At 39.1% G+C, this 23752-nt stretch overlaps 1 protein-coding gene across 7 annotated transcripts in view; it reads left to right on the forward strand.

Annotated features, from left to right (window-relative positions):
- Atp9b (ATPase phospholipid transporting 9B) overlaps positions 1-23752 on the forward strand; it is a 218779-nt gene that overhangs the window by 96165 nt on the left and 98862 nt on the right. For 6 of the 7 annotated variants that reach the window (XM_085676363.2, XM_085676368.2, XM_085676362.2 and 3 more), the window contains exon 11: positions 8877-8953. The exons of the other annotated variant lie outside the window; for it this stretch is intronic. In XM_085676363.2, coding sequence (XP_085532489.1) covers positions 8877-8953 — 77 coding nt within the window. The remainder of the gene's footprint in view (positions 1-8876; positions 8954-23752) is intronic. 7 annotated transcript variants of the gene reach the window in all.

Genomic DNA, 23752 nt, shown 5'->3' on the forward strand with positions numbered 1-23752 from the left:
CCTGGTCAGAAGTAGGTTGACGTCAATGATGATATCAGGAGGGAATCTCAGAAGTAGTTGATTGACCTTAAGGAAGGCACCAGGCATGAAGCTCGGTGTCAGGGAGCACAGGGAAGAGGATACTAGAGAAGATAGGAGCCTAGGGACACTAAAGGGCACTTAGCAGTTTTGAATAAGATGTCAGTTTTCCTTCCATAGTGCTGGAATGATGTGGTAATGGAACCTGTCAATAGACAGGTTTGGTGGGTAGGAAAGGCATTAAGAAAATGGTCCAGTTAATTTTAGCTATACTAAATACCACGAAAAGTGCCATGTCTTATGTAAGTATGTGAGCCTTACAAACATGGTCTAAGAAAGACTTCTCTGAAGAAGAGGTGTTTAAAATGGATTATCAGGTATGACCAGGTGTGGTGGATGACAGGAGAGCTGTGGAAGTATTTCTGCCAAAAGACAGGTGGGAGAAGGCCCGTGCTTGAAAGGACACAGTGCCCTGAAGAAGGCTGAGGTCCCAGTGTGCCTGGCCCCAAGTGTGTGTGTGTAGCGGGAGAGGGGTGCCAGATAGGAAGGCAGAATTTAAAATTTTCTGTCAATAATCATACCTTTTATGGTATTAAATTGATAGTCATTAAGGAATTAAATACTTCACATTTTGTTCTTTGTTTCTGTTTTAAATATGTATTAGACTGTTGACACCAAATCCCAGTATAATATTGATTTGTGGCCTTTCTTCTCAGAGACAGAAGCAACTTGAGCTTAAGGCTTCTGAGATGTTCTATAGAATTTCCTGGACATAGTTTTTCTGTTTGACTTTCATTTTCAGAATGACCTTGACGTGCAGTAGCTGCTTGTTGAATACTTTTGCAACAGACATTAACATAGGCATCATAATATCTGTCACCTCTCAGCCCTTTCATATTTATTGTCCCTTGTAGTACTGGGTTTGATGGGGTTGACTTTAGAACATCTTAGAGGATGTTCTAGAGCATTGGTCTCAACCTTCCTACTGCTGTTATACTTTAACACAGTTCTTCCTATCTTTAAAAACCTAGGGCCTTAGGAATGTTGTAAATCTAAGACTATCAGAAATAACCTGAGCATTATCTCTCTGTAAGTGATCACAAGTTTAGAATTCTTTTGACTGAATTTAGGATGGCACCTTTTCAAAATTAGGTTATAATTATATCACTTTCCCCTTCCCCCTCTAAACCCTTGCATATATTCCCCTTTCTCTTTCAGATTCATGTCCTCTCTTTAACTGTTGTTGCACGTGTATGTGTGTGTGTATTCCTAGAAATAAATACTACTGCTTATTTGTATGTATATCTATTCTTAGTCTGACCGTTTGGTGTTGGATACCCAATTGGTGTGCTCTTTCCTGAGACTGACTTATTTCTTCCACTCTTAGCATTTGTCTAGGGTTTAGGCCTTGTGAACCTTCCCAGTACCATATCTGTTGTTGTGTTATCTTTGTTCATGTTGGTGAGATTTCATGGAACTTTTTTTAAGCTGTGCTATTCTTTTCTGTATCTCTTGGCCTAGCACATAGTAGTCAAGCATTGTGCCACTGCACTGCATCTGTAAGCCCAGAGGAACTCTTCGAATGGAGTTATTTCTGACTTCTTCTCTGTCATAGAGTTTTAAAAGTTGGGGATTAGCAACTCAAGTTACACAAAACAGTAAGGTGCCAGGTGACCAAAGAGAGACCACTCCATGGTGCCCTGTGCATCAGTGTCTTTATTGACTCAGAGAACATTATTCCTTTTCTAATGCTGTGACCCTTTAATACAGTTCCTCATGTTGTAGTGACTCCCAACCAAAAAACTATTTCATTGCTACTTCATAACTATAATTTTGCTACTGTTTTGACATGTAATGTAAATATCTGTTTTCTGATGGCCTTAGGTGTCCCCTGTGAAAGGGTTGTTTGACTCCCATAAAAGGTCAAAACTCACAGGCTGAGAAACACTGCTTTGAAACGCAGGTCAGGTCCTTACAGGGAGTTACTCTAAACTTAAAAACAAGCCTTCTGAAACAATGTATGATAATGTATGTGCATAGATTGGATTGTCCAGGATCTCTGCCTCTACATATGCTACTTATACGATGATGTAGCATACATACAGATGGGGCTTCCAAAAGTGGTTGAAGTATTATGGAAAATGCAGAAGCTGAGAATAAATATTTGTAAACATTTATTGGCATTTGGTGTAGTTTACTAATATTAAAAAAAAGAAAAAAGAAAGATGTATTTTCTTTTGCTTGGCTTCTAATTTATTTTCCTGGTAATTTATTTTTATTGTGTAAGTAGCATAGTTATGGCAGCAAATTTTCAGAATAAAGTCTGGCTGTTTTCTTTGTGCAGTTTAATATATTCCTTTTCTAGCCATGCATAGGTTGCTAAGAATGACTATTTGAGTGGAAAAAGACCACAGTCCTGTAGAAAGTCACTCAAATATCAACCAAGAAAGATTGTGGTTAACAGTGTTTACAGATTAATAATGCTTAAGTATAGCACGCTTTCTTTCGGGGTCACTAACCAAACCCCAAATCATGACATGGAGGATTATTATTAATTATGAATACTCAGCCTATGCTTGTCCCACTAGATCTTCTAACTTAAATTATCCTGATTCTCTTCATCTGTATTTTGCCTCAGGGCCTTTTAACTTTTTAACTTTCTTTCTTATTCCATGTCTGTCTGTCTGATAGCTACCTGCCTGGCTGGCCCCTGGTGTCTCTCTTTTTCCCTCCTTCTCTTCTCTTCTCTTCTCTTCTCTTCTCTTCTCTTCTCTTCTCTTCTCTTCTCTTCTCTTCTCTTCTCTTCTCTTCTCTTCTCCTCTTCTCTTCTCTTCTCTTCTCTTCTCTTCTCTTCTCTCTGTCTAGCTAGATTCCTCCTTCTACCTATTCTATCTGCCTGCCAGCTGTGCCTATTTCATTACTGTTCAGCTATTGGCCATTTAACTTTTTATTAGACCAATCAGGTGCCTTAAGCAGGCAAACAGCAAATTTTTACATTGTTAAACAAATACAACATAAATAAGTATAACACATTTTTACATAGTTAAAGTAAATTATTCTGCAACATAAAGAAATGGAATGCATCTTTACATAGTTAAAATAATATTCCAAAACATTTGCCCCTTTTGTCTAAATAAAAAAGAATAGTTTTAACTTTAACATAGTAAAACTATATATAATAAGAACCGTTATCAAGTAAGAATTACATTCACAATATTCAGTCCATTTGTATTTGGCAAATTCAGAGAAAATACTTCATTTTTTATCCTCTTTTGGTGAGTCCAAATTTTGGACCTAATTTGCCTTCTATCACAAGTAAGGAAAACTGTAGCTATAACTATCTAGTGTTCAATACTATCAAAGACCCCAGAAATATATAATATTAATTACCTGAGTAAACAGGAAGTACGGTGCAAGTGACTCCCAAACCATAGAAATGATAGAATCATATGGCTGCCTTGATGATTGCTCTGTAATATTAGAACATCCAGCTTTGGTCTACACACTTACAGTATTTGACAGACTTACCTTTGAAAGAAGAATTTTGAAGGACTGTTCTACCTTGTTTTGGTAAAGTTTGGCAGTCCTTTTCTTTTGTGTCCTGTTTGTCCAGTATGGACAGCATACTATCAGCAGTCAAGACAAGGGCAGTTTCCCAAATGGCTAGCTTTACCACATTGAAAGGAAACTCTATTTGGTGATTCTTTGATACCAATCATTGTTATATAAAGAACATTGGTGCTGGCAGGAGCAGAAGTGTCTCACTGTCCCAAAGTTTTTCTTGCTTTATTTATGGATGCCTGTAGCCAAGATTTTCAGGAGGTCTCCCCCATGAAATCTGACCTCTGTTAACCTTGAAGGAACCCACAGCCTTCATTTCCTATGGAAACAAAAGCATAACCTCTTCCCTAATCCAGTATATTTTCTAACTTCCATTTTAAAGCTAAGACATCCATAAGGTATCTAGGCTGGTTTACTTCAACAACCGTTTTACAATCCAGCAGCTGTCTCTCAGCAACTGTTGTTCGCTCATCAACATTCAAAAAAAGTCAAAGTCAACACAGCGCCAGAGGATCCAGACTCCATGTGTGTATGTCCCCTCTTTATGTGGCTTATTCTTTTTTATATTACTTTATTCTCTTTTAAAACTTTATTATTTATATGTACTCTTTTCAATGACCTGTCTATACCCAATTTCTTTTCCTTTTTAAGTTTATGTGCATCTTTAAGAGAGATTCTTTTCCAACTAGACCTGTCTTTACTGCATGTCTCTAGCCTTTTCTGACCATATGACCCAAACGTTACTGCTAAGCAGCTTTGTACTGAGGGTTGGCTCCTCCCTACCTCATTTCTGAAAGCTGAACTTTATGCCCCTTGAGCCTGGCCAAGAGCCACCTTCAAGTGGGAGCTGCATCTAACCTTGCCAGCTCTAGGTAGTTGGTACCCTGTACTGTGACAGGTGTTTTTACATATCTTTTTACTTTTACTTAACATGCAGGCTACTCAAGTGATCACTGTATTTCAGAGTCTCTTAAAGGAGTCATATCCTTCTGTTTTTTTTTTTCAGCTTTCTCAGGCCCTATGTAGAAATTTGAGTCCAACATTGGAATGACACATATCACAGGCTCTCTTTTGGTCCACCATCCAGCTCCCCAAATCTGACACTGAGACTTATTATTATGAATGCTCTACCTTATTTATGGTTGTCCCACTCGCCCTTATAACTTAACTAGTTTCTCCTCATTTACATTTTGACTTGGGACTTTTTACCTTTCTTTCATTCTGTATGTCCAACTGTTTGGCTTGCCTGCTGGGTCTGAACATCCCCATCTCTTCCTTATTCTCTTCTCTTTTTTCTCTTTTAAGACTAGATTCCTCTTCCTACTTATTTTCTGCCTGACAGCCCCACCTTTTGCTTTACTGTCTAGTCATTGGCTGTTCATCTTTTCTTAGACTAATCAGGTGCCTTAGGCAAGCAAACAACACATCTTTCATCATTTAATAAGTGCAGCAAAAACAAATGTAATACACCTTTATATAGTTAAAGTGATATTCTGCAACCTAAGCATAACATATTTTCACATAGTTGACGTAATATTTCCCAACACTCATGGATATGAGAAGTAGGGAGCAATTAGCTTCAGCCCACGAACCAGTACATAGGTGGACACTCCTGCAAATCGCCTATCCACTGCAGTGTTTTGTGTGAACAGAGGAGTTAAATATTAGAATTCTGTCTACAGCATGTTGTGACCCTGATAATTTCTAAAGGTCACAATCTGTATGCTTTTGACCTAGGTGTAAATCTCCTGTGTCTTTCCCTATAACTTTATCCTCCTAGATTCTGTTCCTGTTGCAGATCTCCTGTCTCTCTCCCTTTGTTTCTGACCATAGGGAATCTACACATAGATGCTGTTCTGTCTTAGGTGTCCTTTTTTGAGTCCCTGACCTTGGTCTAATGTTGACTTCTCAAGGCCTGGCCTCTTGTGTGCTCCAGTCAGTATGCACCTGGTGTTTGAATAACGTGATTATTCACTTTGTGCTACCCATTTTTCATTCTTGGGCCTTGTGTTAAACCTTCCTTATCAGTGACTATCTGTCAAGAATGGTAGTTAGGTTCTGTCTGGCTACCATGGCTTGTCTTTATATTATTTCCCAGGTTCTGGAAGCCTACCAATATTTGTTCTATACTTTGGCTAACATGTTTTTCCCATATACATAGAATGCACACTAACTCTTTCACTTTCTGTTTGGGTTTTTTGAGTAGGCATCTTAATATCTGTTAACTTAAAGCCACTAATCAGTTTGTTGAAGCTATATGTAATTTTTCCCAGATCACCTGAAATGATTATCAATTTGTAAGCATTGGTTGATGAGTAAATTCCACATGCTGTCAACCTCTGGTTAAAAGGTGGCAACTGAAAATTTCGTAAAAGTCCAGTCATTTAAAATTAATGGGAGTAGTCAGTTTTATTTGCCTGATTACATTTTGTAGTCATACGTGTTAAATATTTATATGAAGAATATCTTTTCCCCCTAAGGTTGATGCTGTTAACATCTTTAGTTTTCATATAAAAGTTATTTACTTTAAAATATAGCTCAACTATTTATTTGGAATTGCTATTTTATGACATTTAGATATATGGATAGCAGGGAGGCCATACTATAGCCAAAGCATTAATAGCCAACCTCCTCAAATGAAAGTATAACAGATCTGAGATTTGCAGTCATCCAGATGGACCACACAGTGATCTTCAGACTCACTCCAAGAGGCCAGCCCGTGGCCTGGGTTTTTAGTCAGTAGTCATTGTGTTATGCTCACACCAACTATGCTTGGGACAGTTAGCATATGAATCTTTACTGTGGTTTTCAAGTGACTTCAGTCAATCAAAGATATAGATTTTGACCAGATGAGTATATTTCAGGGCTAAGTACTCATAAGTCTTAAAATATTTTCTTGCTGCAAACTGAGCCAAAATTTTGGTTCACTTCTAGACATTGTATACCATTGCCCTTAAGGATTTTGTTACATGGTACCTACCTGATAGGAATTTCTTTGTGAGTGGAGTTTAACATGCAAACATACTTACAAATTTACTAAAGTTTCTCAGTTTGGAGCCAGGAAGATAGCTTAAGTTTTCACTATAAATATGGTTTAAAAAATATTGAAATTCTTTCCCTTACATGCCCCCTCCCTGGAAATCTGAACACATTTGCAGCTATCCTATTTTGTCTTCTGTTTATCTGCTGCAGTACAGGAGTATGTCATGTCTTGTCTTCTCATGACTCAGTGTCAAGACTGGCATCTTCCTTTCCCATTCTTCTTTCTACGGAATGCACAATGGTCTTAGCCTACACCATTCATAGATGCATACTCATTGTCCAAGAGAGCTGAATGTCTCGTATAGCACTGGACTAATTCAAGCAATTCTAAATAATTAAAAAGCATGAGGCTCAGAATAACAATGCACTTAAGCTAATTACACTGTGTAGTCATTTTTAGCAACCATCAAATGAGAAAATACAATGAGAGCCTTTAGCAAATGTTAACAGATTACACAACTATAACATCAGGAATTGTGTTATATATGCCGTGTTTCTTATTAGTCTTGCATTTCTTTGTTTAGTTTGAATACTGTAAATTACACCAGCCTAGAATCTACAGTGTTCAGAATCTGCCTTGGTTTTTAGGACAGGGGTGTGAAGCTTGATGGATCATTCTGAAGGCTTCTTTGACACTTGTTTGTTCTGCTGATGTTAATTTACGTTGTTGTGCAATTGTGATTATTCAACAATAATGGCAAGTTTACATTTTGAAGAAGTAAAATTGGCAAAAAGGAAGAAAATCTTTATCAGTTTATATTTAACATTTAATTTTATTTTTTTAATATTGAAACAATTCTTTGGTATGAACTTTTATATGTGAAAGTTTCTGATGGTATTCATATAATATTAATATCCTATACACTACATCCTATACAGTAAATCTTGTGTAGGCTGTAAGTGGATCATGATACAGATACAACCCTTGTGCTTCTGGGTGTGCTCCATGCCCCTTGTCGACCAGTTGCTCCTTTCTAGAGCTTGGCTTCTCTGTGATACTCAGCCAGGACTACAAGCTCTGTAGCTTCTGTGCTGTGTACTGCTGCTGAGGACCATGTGGCTCTGCTGTTCCTGGCTTGCTGAAGCAGAAACCTAAGTTATATCATGTACCACATGTTGCTCTTAGTGCTCAGATGGAGCCAAAATGATGGAGCCAAATAGTAGTTTGTATTTACCTCATGGGTCCTAACTTATAGTTTGCTAAGTTTCATATGTTAATGCTGCATCTAAGGTTTTATATAAGTTGGGAGTGTTGTTCTTTTGAGGTAGGTTCTTGCTGTGTATTCCAGACTGGCCTTGAACTTTCTAGCTTTCTTCCTCTGCCTCTGAAGCAAAACAATTTTTATATAATTGTTAAGAGTTAATTTTGTTTGGATGTTAATTTCAATAATATATGCATGTGTATATGATGTCTTTCTACTTTTATTTTTTCAATATCAAGAGTTTTAAATTTTAAAGGCAATTGGGACATAAATGGTACAAATGTGATGGAGAGATCCATGGTTTTTAGATTTTGCAGTCTATGTATACGCTCAGCATTTTAGCATAGACTACCATTTTCTTAAGTTTGAAAAATACTGCATCTTCTTTCCCTATTAACTTAGAAAACTAAACTTTTATTGATATCCATTAAAGAAATGAGTAGCTTCTAAATCTGAAATCAGATATTTTAAAAGTATATTTCTGGTGTGTTTTTGTTTGTTTGCCTAGTTGATTTTGTGCTTCTAAAGCACATGCTCGCCCAGGGCTCCACTGAGAAGCATCCTGGTCCTCTAATGTCGTCTGATGATGAACATCTGAAACAGCAGCAGAGACACTTCTTGGTCTGACACACACAGAAATGTACTCAAGCAGAGGAGCTAGGTCTCTTAGCCCATCCTGGTTTTGAGGTCCAACGGTGTGCTTTTCTGTTAATAATATAATATGGTCTTTTGATGCCATTTTAACTTGAACTTTTTACTGTTTCCGTAGGCAGTAAGGAAAAGCCATGTCACTTCCATTGTCAGGGAAAAGACCATTAATACATTTTTAATGTTATATACAGGCAAATTTGTATTGTTTAACAAGTCATTTCACTTCTACATCCTTTTTAAAAGTTAAGGTTAAGTTTCTTGAACTAACCAGATCAAATAGACTGTTGAATAAATGTGTGTGAGCTCAAATGGTATCGTATATTGTCCATCATGACAGTTCATTAGAAAGTGTTATCTCTGCTTTCAAGTGTTGCTATAAGGCCCACTTTCCTGTTTTTGCAGGTACTGTGATAGGTGTTGTCATTTATACTGGAAAAGAGACTCGAAGTGTAATGAACACATCCAATCCAAAAAATAAGGTAGGCTAGACTAAGGAGTGCCTGCTTTCATCAACTTGCTTTTCCTTTCAGTAAGAAAGTCTATGTAGTCCTGAACAGCTCATTTATGTAGCTTAATATTTAATATGAAAATTAGACTCAATTTCTGGTGGTTGTAAATGAGTCCCTGTGTTTGTGTACATTCTCATCAAACGTCCTCTGCCTCATCCTAGTTTTATATGCCTTATATCGGACAGTTAATTCTTGGTTTCTCATTTCAAGTTTATTTTGTAGTTTGTGTTCTTTATCTTGATGGTTTATTTTTAAAATACTCTATTAATCTTTTATATTATTTCTCTTGATAATATTAGTTGTTATAATCTGGGTTGTTTCTTTCATTTCAGAAGCATATTGAAAACCTAAAGATTCCTGGTCACACTCCTAAAATTATCACTTCTGCAATCAATATATAAGTTAAATCACGACCAAAATCAGTGTGAATTCTAATATTTACTGTGTGGCTGATTCATTGTTCTCAGTGAACCCAGTGTGTTCGATAGTACAGTTGAATGAGAAACTCCTTCTTACTGTTCAGTTTATGTTTATTTGAAATATATATAACATATGTATTTAAATAAAACTAACAATTCTCACTTATTCTTGCCTTATTCTGTAGGTTTGTAATAGTGAGAGTTGTTTTTTGCTAGAAAATTTTCTCCTAAGCAGTAGAAATGAAATGCACCCTTAAAAATATATGTACATGTCTGGTATGATATGATCCATTTATTCAGTTCAGAACTATTTTTAAAATAGTCCTTCAAAAAATTGGAAACGAGCCAAGTGTAGTGCCTTATGTCTTCAGGTACACTATTTAGGAAGTTGAGGCAGGTGGGAGATCCTAAGTTTAAAGTTTAAGGCCATCCTGGGCTGCATAGTGGCTTTTATAACGAAGACCCTGTCTCAAAACCAATCAAAACAAACAAAACAGGAAGACATTATTAGCCCCAGTGCATGGCCCATCTCGACTACAGCAGATTTACCCCATGCATGCTGATGTGAGTGGGGCCTGCCAGAGAATCTCCCCCAGCAATACTGATCAGTTATGAGTCTTCAAGTGTTTGTGCGTGACTCTAAAGATGATAGATAGATAGTAGATAGATAGATAGATAGATAGATAGATAGATAGATAGATAGATAGATAGATAGGAAAGAAGAAAGGAAAGGAGGAAAGAGACAGTAGTAACCTGATAGATACATGAATAATGAAAGTTTGTATATATGATAGAATTTGCCAAATGTTCAGTGTTAGTTTCAGCAGGTTAAAATTCAATGATATTGTGTGTATGCACGTGTATGTGTATGTATATACTACTGTTCCCTTTAGGTTTATTAGCAACTTTATTCTGACTATCAAATATACCTTAGACTATTTCACCAATAGAACTAAAGTTGTGTTAAATTTATTTAGTATTTCAATTCAGTAAGCTAGTTATAGAATGATGCTCATATTTATACACGTTTTCAAAACTGTTCTGTTTCCTCACAAGAACAGGTAGAGTACTCCAAAGCATATGCAACTTCAAGAGCTTTTTTGTGTTTTCACTTTTGAGTGTATGGGGATGTTGGGAAGAAATTTAATTTTAAACAGTAAGTTTAACATCTTAAAAGCTACCTTTTAACCAAAGTTTTAAATTCCACCTTATTCTTCAGTTGAACTTACATTCTATTGTTTTTTATTGTCAATATATCAACTTTATTCTCTACATATTTCATGGGCTCCTTGTGGTTCAGATAAGTTATGGTCATGGTTAAGGGTTCTGTCACTTGAAGTTTGTCAACTGAGGAAGAATCTCGGTTTTGCCATGGACCAGATTCGAAACTTTTAGCAAATGGTTTAATTCTGCATCTTAATTTTCACATTTGTAAAATAGAGATGGTGCCCACATGTGGTTGGGATTTATCCCCTGCACGTATTGCTTTTAATAAAGAACTTGATTCCTAACGAATGCTCAGTAGATACTGCATTGCTATTATTGTTGTTGTTGTTAATAGGGTCTCGCTGTGTAGCTTTGGCTGGCCTGGAACTTGCTATGTAGACCAGACTGGCCTTGAACCCATAGGAATCAGCTGCCCTTCTAGAGTGCTGGGTTAAAGGTGTGCATCACCACACTCAGCCATGTTCCATTTCCTAGTGCTCTTCTGTGACATGAAATATTTTTAGTCTCAGTCCTCATTTCCAATTTAAAAATACTTGCTGATTCATATGTAGACATCATATGTGGAACTAAAGAGAGCGCCCAGTTCAATTCCCAACTCCTACAATCATCTGTAACTCCAGTCCCAGGGCATCTGATACCCGCTTCTGGCACAGTTGTTTACCTAGAACTGAAGTTAAAGGTGGTTTTCAGCTATCATGTGGATGCTGGGAAACAAACCAAGTCCTATGAAAGAACATCAAGTGTTTTCAATCAGTGATGTGAGCCTTCTCTGCAGCACCTTTGAGATCTTGTTTCCTTGGTGTTAGGACATTACTGGAGTTTCAGGCCCATTAGAGCCTCTGCAGGCTGCTCTGAATGTCTCTTCAGCCAGGCCCACCCTGGGCCTTCTTTGGTGCTCAGGTCCCTCCCCTTTAAGCTACACTCATGGCAGTGACAGTTGCGGTCTGCAGAGCACCTAGGACGCTGTGGAGAGTTTTTAGAATCTTTTAAAAAATCATTTATCTTAACACTTATAAGATTTTCTAAAATCTAATCCTAAAATCATTTTATAAATGATTTTATGTTTCCCCCCCCCAAGTTTGTCCCTTCTGTGCCACCTACTTCCACCTCTGCTATTTCACTGACATCTGCACCTTCATGTCTGAGTTTGCATATCCACACAGTGGTCCCTAAAGAAGGTCACGTGCCAGTGGGGATGACTGCTGGGGAACCCTGAGTGCTCAGGAGGGCTTTCTCTCTGCAACTGAGCCTGCAGACAGTGAGGCTTCTCTGGGGGTATTTCTCAGGCTTGATATTCAAATACCTATTTGTAAATAAATTAGATGTGTTTCTCTATGCAGTGAAGTCTTTCCAAGTGCTCAGTACTAGTTTTATAAGAGTAAAATTCCAGAAAGGACTTGAGCCAGGCTACAGTGCACAAAACAGCTAGGATTTCTTCAGGGAAATTACTGGGTTTGATGTATGTTAAATGAAAAAGAAGATGTGACATTTGACTGTAATTCCAGAACAGAAGACAGAAACGAGTGTTTGCTGTGTGCATGACATTTTCTGAAAGCTTCGTTATTGCTGCAAATGGTCCCCATCCCGCTGGTCCCCCTGGACTGGGCTTTCTCCACCCACCTGTTCCTGAAGCTACATATAAAATAACCACTTTGAAGCTTAATATTTATTATATACTTTGCAGCCTGTTAGCTTAGGTTTCTTATTAACTCTTACATCTTAAATTAACTTCTATTATTTTTTATTTTACCACAAGACCTGTGGTTTGTTAGCACACATCTTTCTTCTTGGGCTGCTACATGGCATCTACCTGACCCCGCCTCCTTCCTGCATTCAGTTTAGATTTTTTCTGCCCCACCGTAAGCCAAAGCAGCTTATTTATTAACCAATGGTAATAAAACATATTCATAGCATACAGAGGGGCATCCCATATCACTGTATTCCAGTGTTTTGTAGCTTTTATATTTCATAGATTGGTGCAAGTTAAACTAAACATTGCAGAGGAAAATCAGGTTATTTACCTATTTTACTGGGTTTCATCCAGCAAACAAATGTATCTTGAACTCTGATTTCTGACAGTGATCCTAAGCATAGGACCTTTAATAAAAGAGCGATTAGCCAAGATTTAGCTGTGGAGCCCATTTCTAGCAGAATAGTTGTTGTTTGAAATATGCATAATTCTGAATAAATGAGTAAGTGCCTACCAGTCAAGATGAGCTAACTCATGCCAGATGATTTACTATACAAACCATGGTGACCTCTGTAGTAGTCCCACACAAATTTTGTGTCTAACTCCATCTGGCTCCCTCGTCATGGTGCCTCAGGGATAAAGACTGGCATCTCATTTACTGTCTCTTAATGACTTTTACCAATGAATGACATAGGACTAATTTCTTTGGCCAAAGCAATTCAATGGTCTTTTGTGAGTTCAAGGTATCAGGAGAGTACAGTCCTGTCCCATAATCCAGTGGGAGAGGATATCTATTGAGTAGTCTTAGTACACTTACATTTGTTTGTGGATGATATTTTCTTGGAGTCCTGCGACTGGTGAAAAACAAAACAAAACAAAGCAAAAACCTGGAGTCTCAAAGAATATTTGTTTCAAAAGTTTAACAGAAGAAGGAAATAATGAAGGAAAAAGAAAATTGACTGAAGAGAACATTTTATTCAGTGGGACTTAGCAATAAGCATTGGTGAAGATTGCAGGATTCACTGAGATTAAAAAGGGGGGATGGACTTAGAAGTCTGAAAAATATTGGTCCAATTCAGTAAATTCAGTAGTTGCAGTAGATTTTCCAGATTCAGGTAAGGGTTCTCAGGGTTAGGGAAGCTTAAGGGGAGACTGCAGGATGTGGTTGTCATGCTGTGGGTCTGGGCTCGGGGTTAAAAGAAGGGAGGCTAACATGTTTTATGATCAGGATGCCAAACCAAGGAGAAGTCATGTTAATAAAAGACTTTGAGGAAGAGGAAGGAGGAAGAAGAAGGGGAGAGAAGGAGAGGGGAGGGAATAGAGGGAGTGAGAAAGGGAGAAGATATTAAGGGGAAAAAGGTTGTACTATAAGAGGAAGCTTTTATTGATTTGATTTTTTTTTTCTGGTAAGAAGACTTAGTATCACAGGTCCTGGCACTGCTCTCAGAGAAGGGTATAAAGGGCATTGATCAGGAAGGAGAATACTCATCTCCTGAAAGATCAAGCCTCGTACAGGCATCCAAGGTTCCCTGGATGTAGAGGGTTCATGTGAGGTTGAGCATATAGAAGAAAACCACACAGTGTTTCGTGACCACTCTCTTCCTGATTGGCTGACATCCTGCTTTCATTATGTTGTGCATATGAGAAAACTGTGCCAACTTGTGGGACTTTTGGGGCTCCTGAGGTTAAAGTGCTAAGGAAAATCAATCTTGACCTGATGGTAGTGAGTCCTAACAGCTGGTGCAATAGCCGAGTTGACAGGAAACTTGGACAGGTCTCAGCAAACTTCCCCACAGGAGCAGGGATTGAAGCCTAGCCACTCAGCTTTGACACTGGTGAGCAGTTCGAAGGATATAGCTCTTAGAATTACATGACAGTACTAAAGTAGAGATAAACAAAGATTTATAATCCCATATATAAGAACCTCAGCTCAGGACACTAACAGGTGGATACCGGTTTGTCCAGGCCTCCAGATTGATAGGAGGAGCTATCAGAAGAGGACTGCTGCCCTAGAGGAAGACCAGCAAGTGATAGGTGCAGGTAACTATGCCGACAGTGGCCCAGAATCCTCATGTAGCTGGAGATTATAAGTCCTCTAAAAGAGGAAAGAACACTGCAAATGGTCATCCACAGGCATATCTGCCAATGGAAGTTGTAAGTGGAGACTGCTCTTTCGTTTTCTGGCCACCCAGACACACAGAAACTATATTAATTACAACACTGTTCAGCCTATTAGCTCAGGCTTCTATTAACTAACTCATATCTTAAATTAACCCATTTCTATTAATTTGTGTATCATTACGAGGCTGTGGCTTACTGGTAAGGTTCTGGCATCTGTCTCTTTTGGCAGCTACATGGCATCTCTGTGACTCTGCCTATTCTCTCTTTATATCCCTTCCAGCCTGACTGTATTCTGCCCTGTCATAGGCCAAAACAACTTTATTCATTAACCAATAAAAGCAACACATATACAGATGGACATCCCACAGCAGAAAGTAAGACTACACTTGGTAATGAGACAGAATACAGCCAGGGAAAGGAATTGTGGAGTGGAGGTATCACAGTGTCCCGGATACTAACCTGTGAATGTTTTGAGAAGCCATCTTGCCTCTTCATCTCATAAAATAAATGTATTTTCAAGCAATTGTTGCTGACGAACAAGGGCATAGGACTACCATTACATGAATTTTCATATCTTCAGTTTTGCTATCCAAGGAAGCCTTCAAATCTGGCTCCCTTTAATGACTTAGAGGCGTTTCCAGTGTCATCTTAACAGTTCTGCTGCTTGTTGACTAACAGATGAGGTCTCCCACATTTGTTACCTCTCTGTGTTACGTCACCCCTGTTCATCCTTGGTACTTCACTGATACCTGCACCATTATTTGACTTTGTCTGCTGCCATGAGTGTGGCTCCCTAGCAGGTTTCTCTTTGACTTAGACTTTGTGAGGAATATTATCGTCTAGCTTAGCTGATTTTCAGTGGCTGTGAAAAAACACCATGACAAAATCAACTTCAGGTAGAAAGGATTTGTTTTGGCTCCCAGTTATGGAGTGTACAGTTCATCATGATCAAGAAGTGCTGGTGTTGGGAGCTTGAGGGTGATTATGTTACTTCCACAGTCAAAATGCAGAGAGAGCTGCTTCTTAGATCCCTTTCTTTGCTCACACAGTTCAGGGTCCCCACCATTGAGTGGTAATACCATAGTGTGCAAGTGTTTTGTACTCAGGTCAAGCAGGATAATCCTCACAGGCATACTCAAAGGCCCATCTCTTCTAGATTCTGTGAAATTGACAATGAACTTATAATCATTGTCACAAACGACAGTTCCTAATGTGCTCTGTGGGTCTAGCAGAAATTTAATGCATGCCTGTGGCTCTAGCCGAGACATAATGCCTACCCTCCAGTGCACACCCACTGTACCCACAAAGGTCATCAACTTGTGACCTTCCTAAGAACTGTCTTGTACTCAGACCTCCCACTATCAATCCCCAGAGTCATGTTAGCCTGCCAGGCTCTCTGTTCTTGGTGATGCTATTCCAATAGATCTCTTCCGTGCCAAGAAGGGTACCAGCTCCCACCAGCCCTCTTTCTCCTTGGATTCAAGTCAGAATGTCAACTTTCCCATTTAGGCTGGTATATCTACACAGCCTAGCAGGTAGACATTGAATTTTCACCCAGTTTCCTTGATAACTTCATAAATCTATTTTTAAACTTGCTATTTGCCCCAGTTAATAACTCCAATGTCTTTGGCCAATTTCCCTTTTATATTTCATCACCTTACTTTTTGTTTTCTTTCTAGTAGTTTAAAAATAAAAAGCCAGCCCTGCAGCCTAGTGTGACATATGCAAATAAGGAAAGTAACCTCACTACTATGAAGTACAGGCGGGAGCTGAGGCACCCCAGTTCCTTTATTTCCCCTCTGGGACTATAGATAGCTGGCATTTTAGCCTTTGTGCATTTTCTTGTGATATAGGTGGGTCTTCTGTATTTCTGTTGCTTTCATTGATTAATTAATAAAGAAGCTGCTTGGCCTGATAAGTCAGAACATAGGTGGGTGGAGTAGACAGAACAGAATGCTGGAAAGAAGGCAATGAGGCAGATGCCATTATTCCCTGACCTGAGATGGACGCAGGTTAGGATCTTTCCCGGTAAACCACCGTCTCGTGGTGGTACACAGATTATTAGAAATGGGTTGAATCAATATGTAAGAATTAGCCAATAAGAGGCTACAGATAATGGGCCAGGCAGTGTTTAAATGAATACAGTTTCCATGTAATTATTTCGGGTGTAAAACTGGCCGGGCAGCCGGGATCCCGGCAGGAACGCAGCCCGTTGCTCCTTTTACAACATTCTTGATGTTAAAATATAGATAAAATGTGCCTAGCTTCTGACCTGACATCCATCTTCTGTGGTATGGGATGTCTGTCATTGCTTCTGCTTTACTGGGCTGTCAAGTGCAGCCCCTCAGTTGGTAGTGCCAGCAACATGGCTGTCTTCTTGCACCAACCCTATCCCCATGTAGGACCTGGAAATACAAACTCGTGGGTGAGACTTCCTGAATCAGAAACAAAGGGGTTCAGCTTCCTGTGGTGCTGGTGCACACTAGAGGTTACCTCTGCTCTGGTGTCTGTTCCAGAAAGGTCCTGTGTCAGTCAGGACATCTGTAAGTAGAGCAACTCTGACTACTAGAAGCCTGATGTATCCTTTCGATTCCTTCTTACTCTCAGAACTGGGAAACAGAGCTCTACACTTATTTCAGGGGTCACTGGAGTTCAAGAACACAGCATTATCATCCAGTCAGAGATAGATCTACCTTTTCTAGGTGGAGGAAAACTTGCCCTAATCATAGGGCTCAGTCCAGTGAGTGACTCTACTCATATTTGGAAGTCATAAAACTTGGAACAAATAAAAAGTTTTTATTACTAAGCAACTTCACAATGAAATTTGGTGAAAGTTTAAATTACAAGGACTACAACTTGAGTAATGGACTACTTTATAAGCCTAGCCTTAGATGTATTTAATAAGATGATACTTGATTACATTTAAGAGGGAAAAATTCTTAGAGAAGGTTAAAGAAAATCAATCGTGACAGGTTGCCATTTTCATGCCGTTCATAATAATAAGTTGCTGAGAGCAAGAGCATCAAGGATGAAATGATAATACAAATTGCTTCAAGCAGTTATTGTAATCCCTTGGGCATATTGATTTGTGTTTCTAATAAAAAGATGCTTTCAGATGTCCCATTGACAGAGAGACAGGTGACATGTGCCATTACGGGAATTGGAGCTGCCTCTCGTTATCTGGATTGTTGCGAAGGCATTTTCAGACAATAGAACAAAATAGAGTCAGCTGCGGTTATGTTCCCAGTTGAAATACCAAGGCAGTTTTGGAAAATGGATTTTTTATTTTAAAAAGGACCATTTATTAATATTTTAAGAGTCCCCTTGATTTATAGTAAAGCATTACATTAGAATAGCTTGCTTTTGTTTTTCTGCAGTTGCATGCCATCATAGGACCCCTTTGTTTTTCTAACAACTGCTTTCCTGAGTAGTAAATTCTCCAATTTAATGTGTGCTGTTCTACTTCACCAAGAGCCGTATGGGGAGAACCTAGTGTTGCAGCTGGTCTGATGGATAGAGACCTGAATGCCTTCTTTACAACTGTTTACTGATATTAATAAACCATAGTGTTTCCAAGCCTCACCAGGAAATGTGAACCATCATCAAGCCAACCATGAAGCCCTCTAGTAGGCAAGACGAAACACCTGTGCTTGGACTGTACTGGCACCCAGGTTACCAGAATGTGCCCTGCGCACTGCAACATCACACACAGCATTACTTGCATTGTGAGCATACACTTACAACTTCAAGAAAACAGGGAAAAAGCAATCCTGATGGTAGCTGAGACCTGTTCTTCAAGCACATAGAAACATCTGAAGTACAAATGCCATTGTCTCTGGATTCCTTTAAATATGAATCTGACTATAAAGTGAATTCCCTGCATAGGAATATGTTATATTTAAGTAAATATAACATTTAAGCTTACTTCTACATAACATTCTGAATAAGAATTGCTTGCTGTATGTATGTCTGTTTTAAGTAAGAATATATTTGGTATTGTTTCCTCCTGCCTAAGAAAAAAACTATCTTTAATTTAAATTTGTAGCAGAGAATTTTACTTTAAGCAGGTAGGCAATTTCATTATTATATTCACTTATTTTACTCCTTGATTCGTTACCTCGAGGCCCTGAAAACTGTTAGAAGCTTGTGATAATACTTATTTTTCATATTTCTGGTGAAAGTAACTTTTTCTTCTCCCAGATTATTCTGATACATTTCTGATGACATGGTCTGAAAGTAAGGCAGGGCAATACTCAGACCTGATTGTGGAGTGTGGTGCAGTGGGCAGGAAAGGGGACCTGTTGTTAGAGAGGAAGAGTAGAGGTGAGCCCTCTCCATTACTCGCGTTCTCAGAGAAATGCATGATGCCACCTCTCTCAGGCCAGAAGATGTCTGTGAGCAACTGATGCTGACCTGAACCAGTTTCTGTGCCCGCCCTACCCTGTCCCCTACTGCCCATTATTATGTAAATGGATGTCTTCCAATAGCCATCACCTGTAATCAATGGGTCACACACATGCTGTAGGTTCAGAAGCAGACTTCTCTGGAGATAATTTGGAGCCAGCAGTCAATTAAAAAGGAGGGCCCTCAGATTATCATGGTTCCCTGCCAAAGTCCACTGGGGTGGAGTGGGGTTCTGTTGAGCATATAGTACTCTGCCTGCCTTCTGTTGCCTCTCTCATTCACTCTAGGGATTAGGGAAAGACCGCTTCTGTGGCACGGAGTCAGGCTCTGTCCAGGGGTGTCTGACCCTGCCTAGTCAGGCTCTAAGGGAATAGACAGCCTTTCCACTGGGTCCAGGAGCCTCAGCTCATTGTGCAGAGAACCCTTGACATATTTTCACATAAGGTTTGTTCCCTCCTGAAACTGGTCACATGCTTATCATTGCTCTGATAGCAAACAGTAGCCTCTTTGCTATGTAGCCATTCTTCCCTCCATCCACCCCCTCTCTCCTCACTCTCACTGCCTTTCTTGGAGGGCCTTTGTTTGTCTAAGCTTGAGAGCCATTTAGCCACAAACTTGTGTAGATGTGCAATTATTCTGCCACCTCTACCAGTTTCTTGGCTTGGGTTATCCAGTCATCCTGGTGTTTCTGGCACTCTGCACAAGCTAGCTGCTCAGTAAATGCTGGTTGAAGGTTAATCAGCCTGGGACAATTATTTAGTTATTTATCCCTGCCTTCCATAAGGTTTTAAATGTTATGGAAGCAGAACGGTGCCATGTGTATTCTTATATCCCATGCTCATCACACAGCTGATAGATGCTGGACAGCTGAACAAAGTTAAAGAAAAATGGCTCTTGCGAACATGTTAATAGTAGTTGCAGAGATGGTGACCACATCTTTTATAAAACTAGAAATGTCATGCATGCTTGTAGAAGCACTCTGGTAGTAGAAAGACTGGTATAGGGTACATAGACAATGAGCACTTGCTGTTGAGTGCCAGGCACTGCCTGTGGTTTGCTCTTGTTTGAGGAATTATGTAATCCTATTACTTTGTTAGATTGCTCCTTATTTTCTCTTTCCTTTGGCCTGTGGGAACCTTTGGAGCAGGTGCACTGTAAGAGCACCACCCTGAGTATGCTTTGTTCTTCCTCTAAAGGTGTGTCTGGCTCCTCTTGTATCATCTTTCCTAGCTCTGTGATCACCCTACATTCCTTTCATCAAAGAATGGCGTTTAGAAATTAAGTTGTGGGAGTGGGGCATGGTCATTGCTATTGAGATATGGTGTGTCAGGCCCTTACAGCAGACAGAAGGAGGGGTCAGGTATGTAGATGGATGTGCAGATGAGTTAATGGATGGTTAAGTTAGTAGATGGGTGTGCATACATGTATTTAATTCTATTTCTTATGTATACTGAATCTAGTGGATTCAGACATACTTCCAGATCTAGTGCAGGTCTACAGGGTTTGTTTAGGTTTTTTTCTCTGTACAGTAATTTTCTTCCCCTACACTGGGAAACTGCTAATATCTGTAATGTTCTTATGTATGTAGTCCCTTTACTATCACTAGCCTATATCTCTGTACATTTGAGTTCTTCCATCTTCTACCAGTTCATCTTGCTTATTTTCTTTCCTTTGCTAACCATTGTATAATGGTTTCATTGCATAAATCAATGAAAGGTATGTTTAAAAGGCTAATGGTGAATATATAATAGTATTTGTTTTTTAAAGGAATATATATGCAAATGGCTGGCACACCATAGGATAGCATCCATCTTCCCATAGACAACCATGCTCAGATTTTGTTACTCAAAGCTCTCAGTGTGGGTTTCCATCTTCCACCACCACCACCAAGCTACTGTCAAGTTGTCACCTAGGAGAAGGAACTACTAGCAAGTGTGTCACCTAACCTCTCATTTAGCAGGTAACTGTTGTATTTTTCTTGGTAGAGAACTAGAAGCAACGTTGCCTTTAGTGAGAGGCTAATCCAAAGAGTGTTCTTGTCTCCTGCCTCTTTTCCTGTATTTTGCACGTTGTAAATAGAATGACAGCTTACACTGTAAATAGTCTGAGGAGTGACTTATGATGGCATCAAATATGCACATTCTTTTAAACTGTGTTCTGACTTAAGTAACCTTAGTATTAATGGACAGACTTAAGGGTCTAGGCCTAAAACTCAAACTTAGTGTTTAAGCCACATAACCAGATTCCTGCTAACTTTGCCACTGATGCTGAAATGAAGTATATTTTTTGCATTTCAGTAATGTTGATGACTCACATAGTCATAAAGTTGCTGAACTGCACTATGGGCACATTTCCCTCATCCCAATAAAGAAAAACACAAACATAGCATAGCTCCAGAGAGTTCATTAACCTGTGAGAATGAACAAGTTGTATATGACACAATTTAGAGAGAGATTTGTTTTGTTTTGGTTGAATATTTAGTCATTCAAGGAACAATTTTCTTAACTTAAAGTCAATAATTTGTTTTGTTATTACAATTACAAAAATTGTTTCATAGCCTTAAGATATAGACATGGTCTGAATCACACAATGTAGAGAATAGAATCTTCATAATGGATCAATTTAATATGCTTTTAATTCCAAACAATATAAAGAAAAATGACTACTCAGTTTAGTCTTGGCCTCAGATGTTGCATTTTCCTCTTGTTTGGGTGGAAGCAGATCATGGGATTTGCCCCTTCCTCCCAGCGGGCTGAGCACAAAGCCTGCACAGGGCAGGCATCACCAGGTAGTGATGCTGAAAGAAGGCTGGACTTGTCTCCTGGCTCTCTTTAACAGTAGTCCAAGCTCTTCTGAGAAACATTCCTGGATAACAGATAACAATCTAGATGTGATTTATTACCTTGTTTACTAAAACAAGCAAGTGAGGCCAGGCATGGTGGTCTTTAATCCTACCTTTCTGGAAACTGAGGCAAGCAGATCTCTATGGGCTGCATATTTAGACCCTATCTAAAATCAAAACAAAACAATATTTCTTGAACATTAATTTTCATTATCTGTGTTATTTGTGCTATTTGTATAATTTGATTTATATGCTAATCTAACCTATATGCTTATAACCTATAAGTAGGGGAGCTAATTAGAGAGACAGGTCCTGAGGATGGATGTAGGCTCTTTCCTTTTGCAGGGCTCCTATGTAAACCATATAGTAGCAGTGTCTGCCCATGTCTCTGCATGGTGGGCATTCCCGTGAGAGTGCCCCAATTCTTTCAAGCCAACCTTAGTTGGCTGTCTAAGCCCAGTGAAGACCTCACACGCTCCAAGAACCATGCAAGCAAGAGTGCCATAAGCTTCTGCTCCCCAGGAAGGAGCAGACTGGAGAGGAAAACCCCAACATATATGGCACTGTGGCTGTGAGGAAATGGTAAAGCTGAGTCACATGCCTGTGGTAGGACTGTAGACCAAGAGTGGTTGTCACATGATCATTAAAGACGGCCTTCTTATTACATGCCACAGGATTCCCCTCACCACCTTCTGGAACTTAGATGTAGGCTTAAGAAGCAGTCACAAAGGTCTGTGTTGATAAAAATTGCTAATTTTAATGAGTTTGCTTGGAATTTAGGGAAATATCTAAACTAAACATCTAAGTCTGTCTTAGAAAATAGTATCTACTGACTTAAACTCCCCAAGCTTTGGCTTAAGATAGAGAATTCCAGAACCATTAGAAATTATTCTGAATTTCCTTACTGAGGGTAGGGGGCTGAGGCTGCTGAAATCTTGAAATAGGTACTTTCTGTGGAGGTCATGCTGGGCCAAGGATAATCATGTCAGGAAACCCTATCATCTCCACCATGATACCATCTGCAGCTTGGGCCGTGTGATAATTGACAATGTCGTTTGTTGTCATAGAACAACATGGAGCTGTTCTGTGTAAAGCATCAGATTCTGTGAAAGTATCTAACATAACCTGGTATTTCATAAAATATTGTTAGCTTTATACTTTCTCATTTCAGAACTATGCTTTACTTTGCAGCTGTGAGGACACTAAATCTAGGTTTGCCATTGTTTAGTATCCTCTAAGCTTTCACTACACATCATGTGACCAACACTCTTGTGCTGTTATGATGCATATAAGCTACACTAGGAAACTTCTGGCTGACACTTGAATTTTGCTAGTAAGAAAAAGCAATATATCTTGGTTTAATTTTTTTTGTTTTTTTACTGATTTAACACAGATGTGCAAAAATATTTTACATACACTTAAAATAAACATCAGATGTAGGGCTTTAGAGAATCAGTCTGCTATCTTTTCCCAAGGTGACTACCATTCTTTTGTCTAAAATACTAGTTATTTTGGCTTATTTTTAAGGTTTTAAAGATTGAGTTAAATATGCATTCTTTTGTTTTGTGATATGTGTGTTGTATTTATGTTATTATAAGCCTATGACATGAACGCACCCGATGTGTGAGCTTCCTGGCCTAAGGAATATCTGGACCGTATTTTGCCCACTTCTCTGAGTCTTGTGTAGTTCAGTGTTTAGCTCCACCACCCAGCTCCCAAATAAATTGCACACAGGCTTATTCTTACATCGGAACGCCTGGCCTTACCTTGACTTGTTTCTTGCCCACTTTTCTTAAATTATCTTAACTACTTTTTGTCTCTGGGCTTTTTCCTTTTCTTCTGTATATCTTAACTTTCATTCTTACTCCATGGGTGGCTGGGTGACTGGCCCTTGACATCTCCCTCCCCTTGTTCTCTCTTTGTTCTTCCCCATCCTTGTTTCCTCCTTCTATTTATACTCTCTACCTGTCAGCCCCGCCTATCCTTGCTCTTGCCTCCCTATTGGCCATTCTGCTCTTTATTAGGACTATCAGATGGTTTAGAAAGGCAAGGAATCACAGCTTCAC

The sequence above is a fragment of the Myodes glareolus genome, chromosome 13 (genome assembly GCF_982192425.1).
Source record: "Myodes glareolus chromosome 13, mMyoGla1.1, whole genome shotgun sequence".
Taxonomy (NCBI): domain Eukaryota; kingdom Metazoa; phylum Chordata; class Mammalia; order Rodentia; family Cricetidae; genus Myodes; species Myodes glareolus.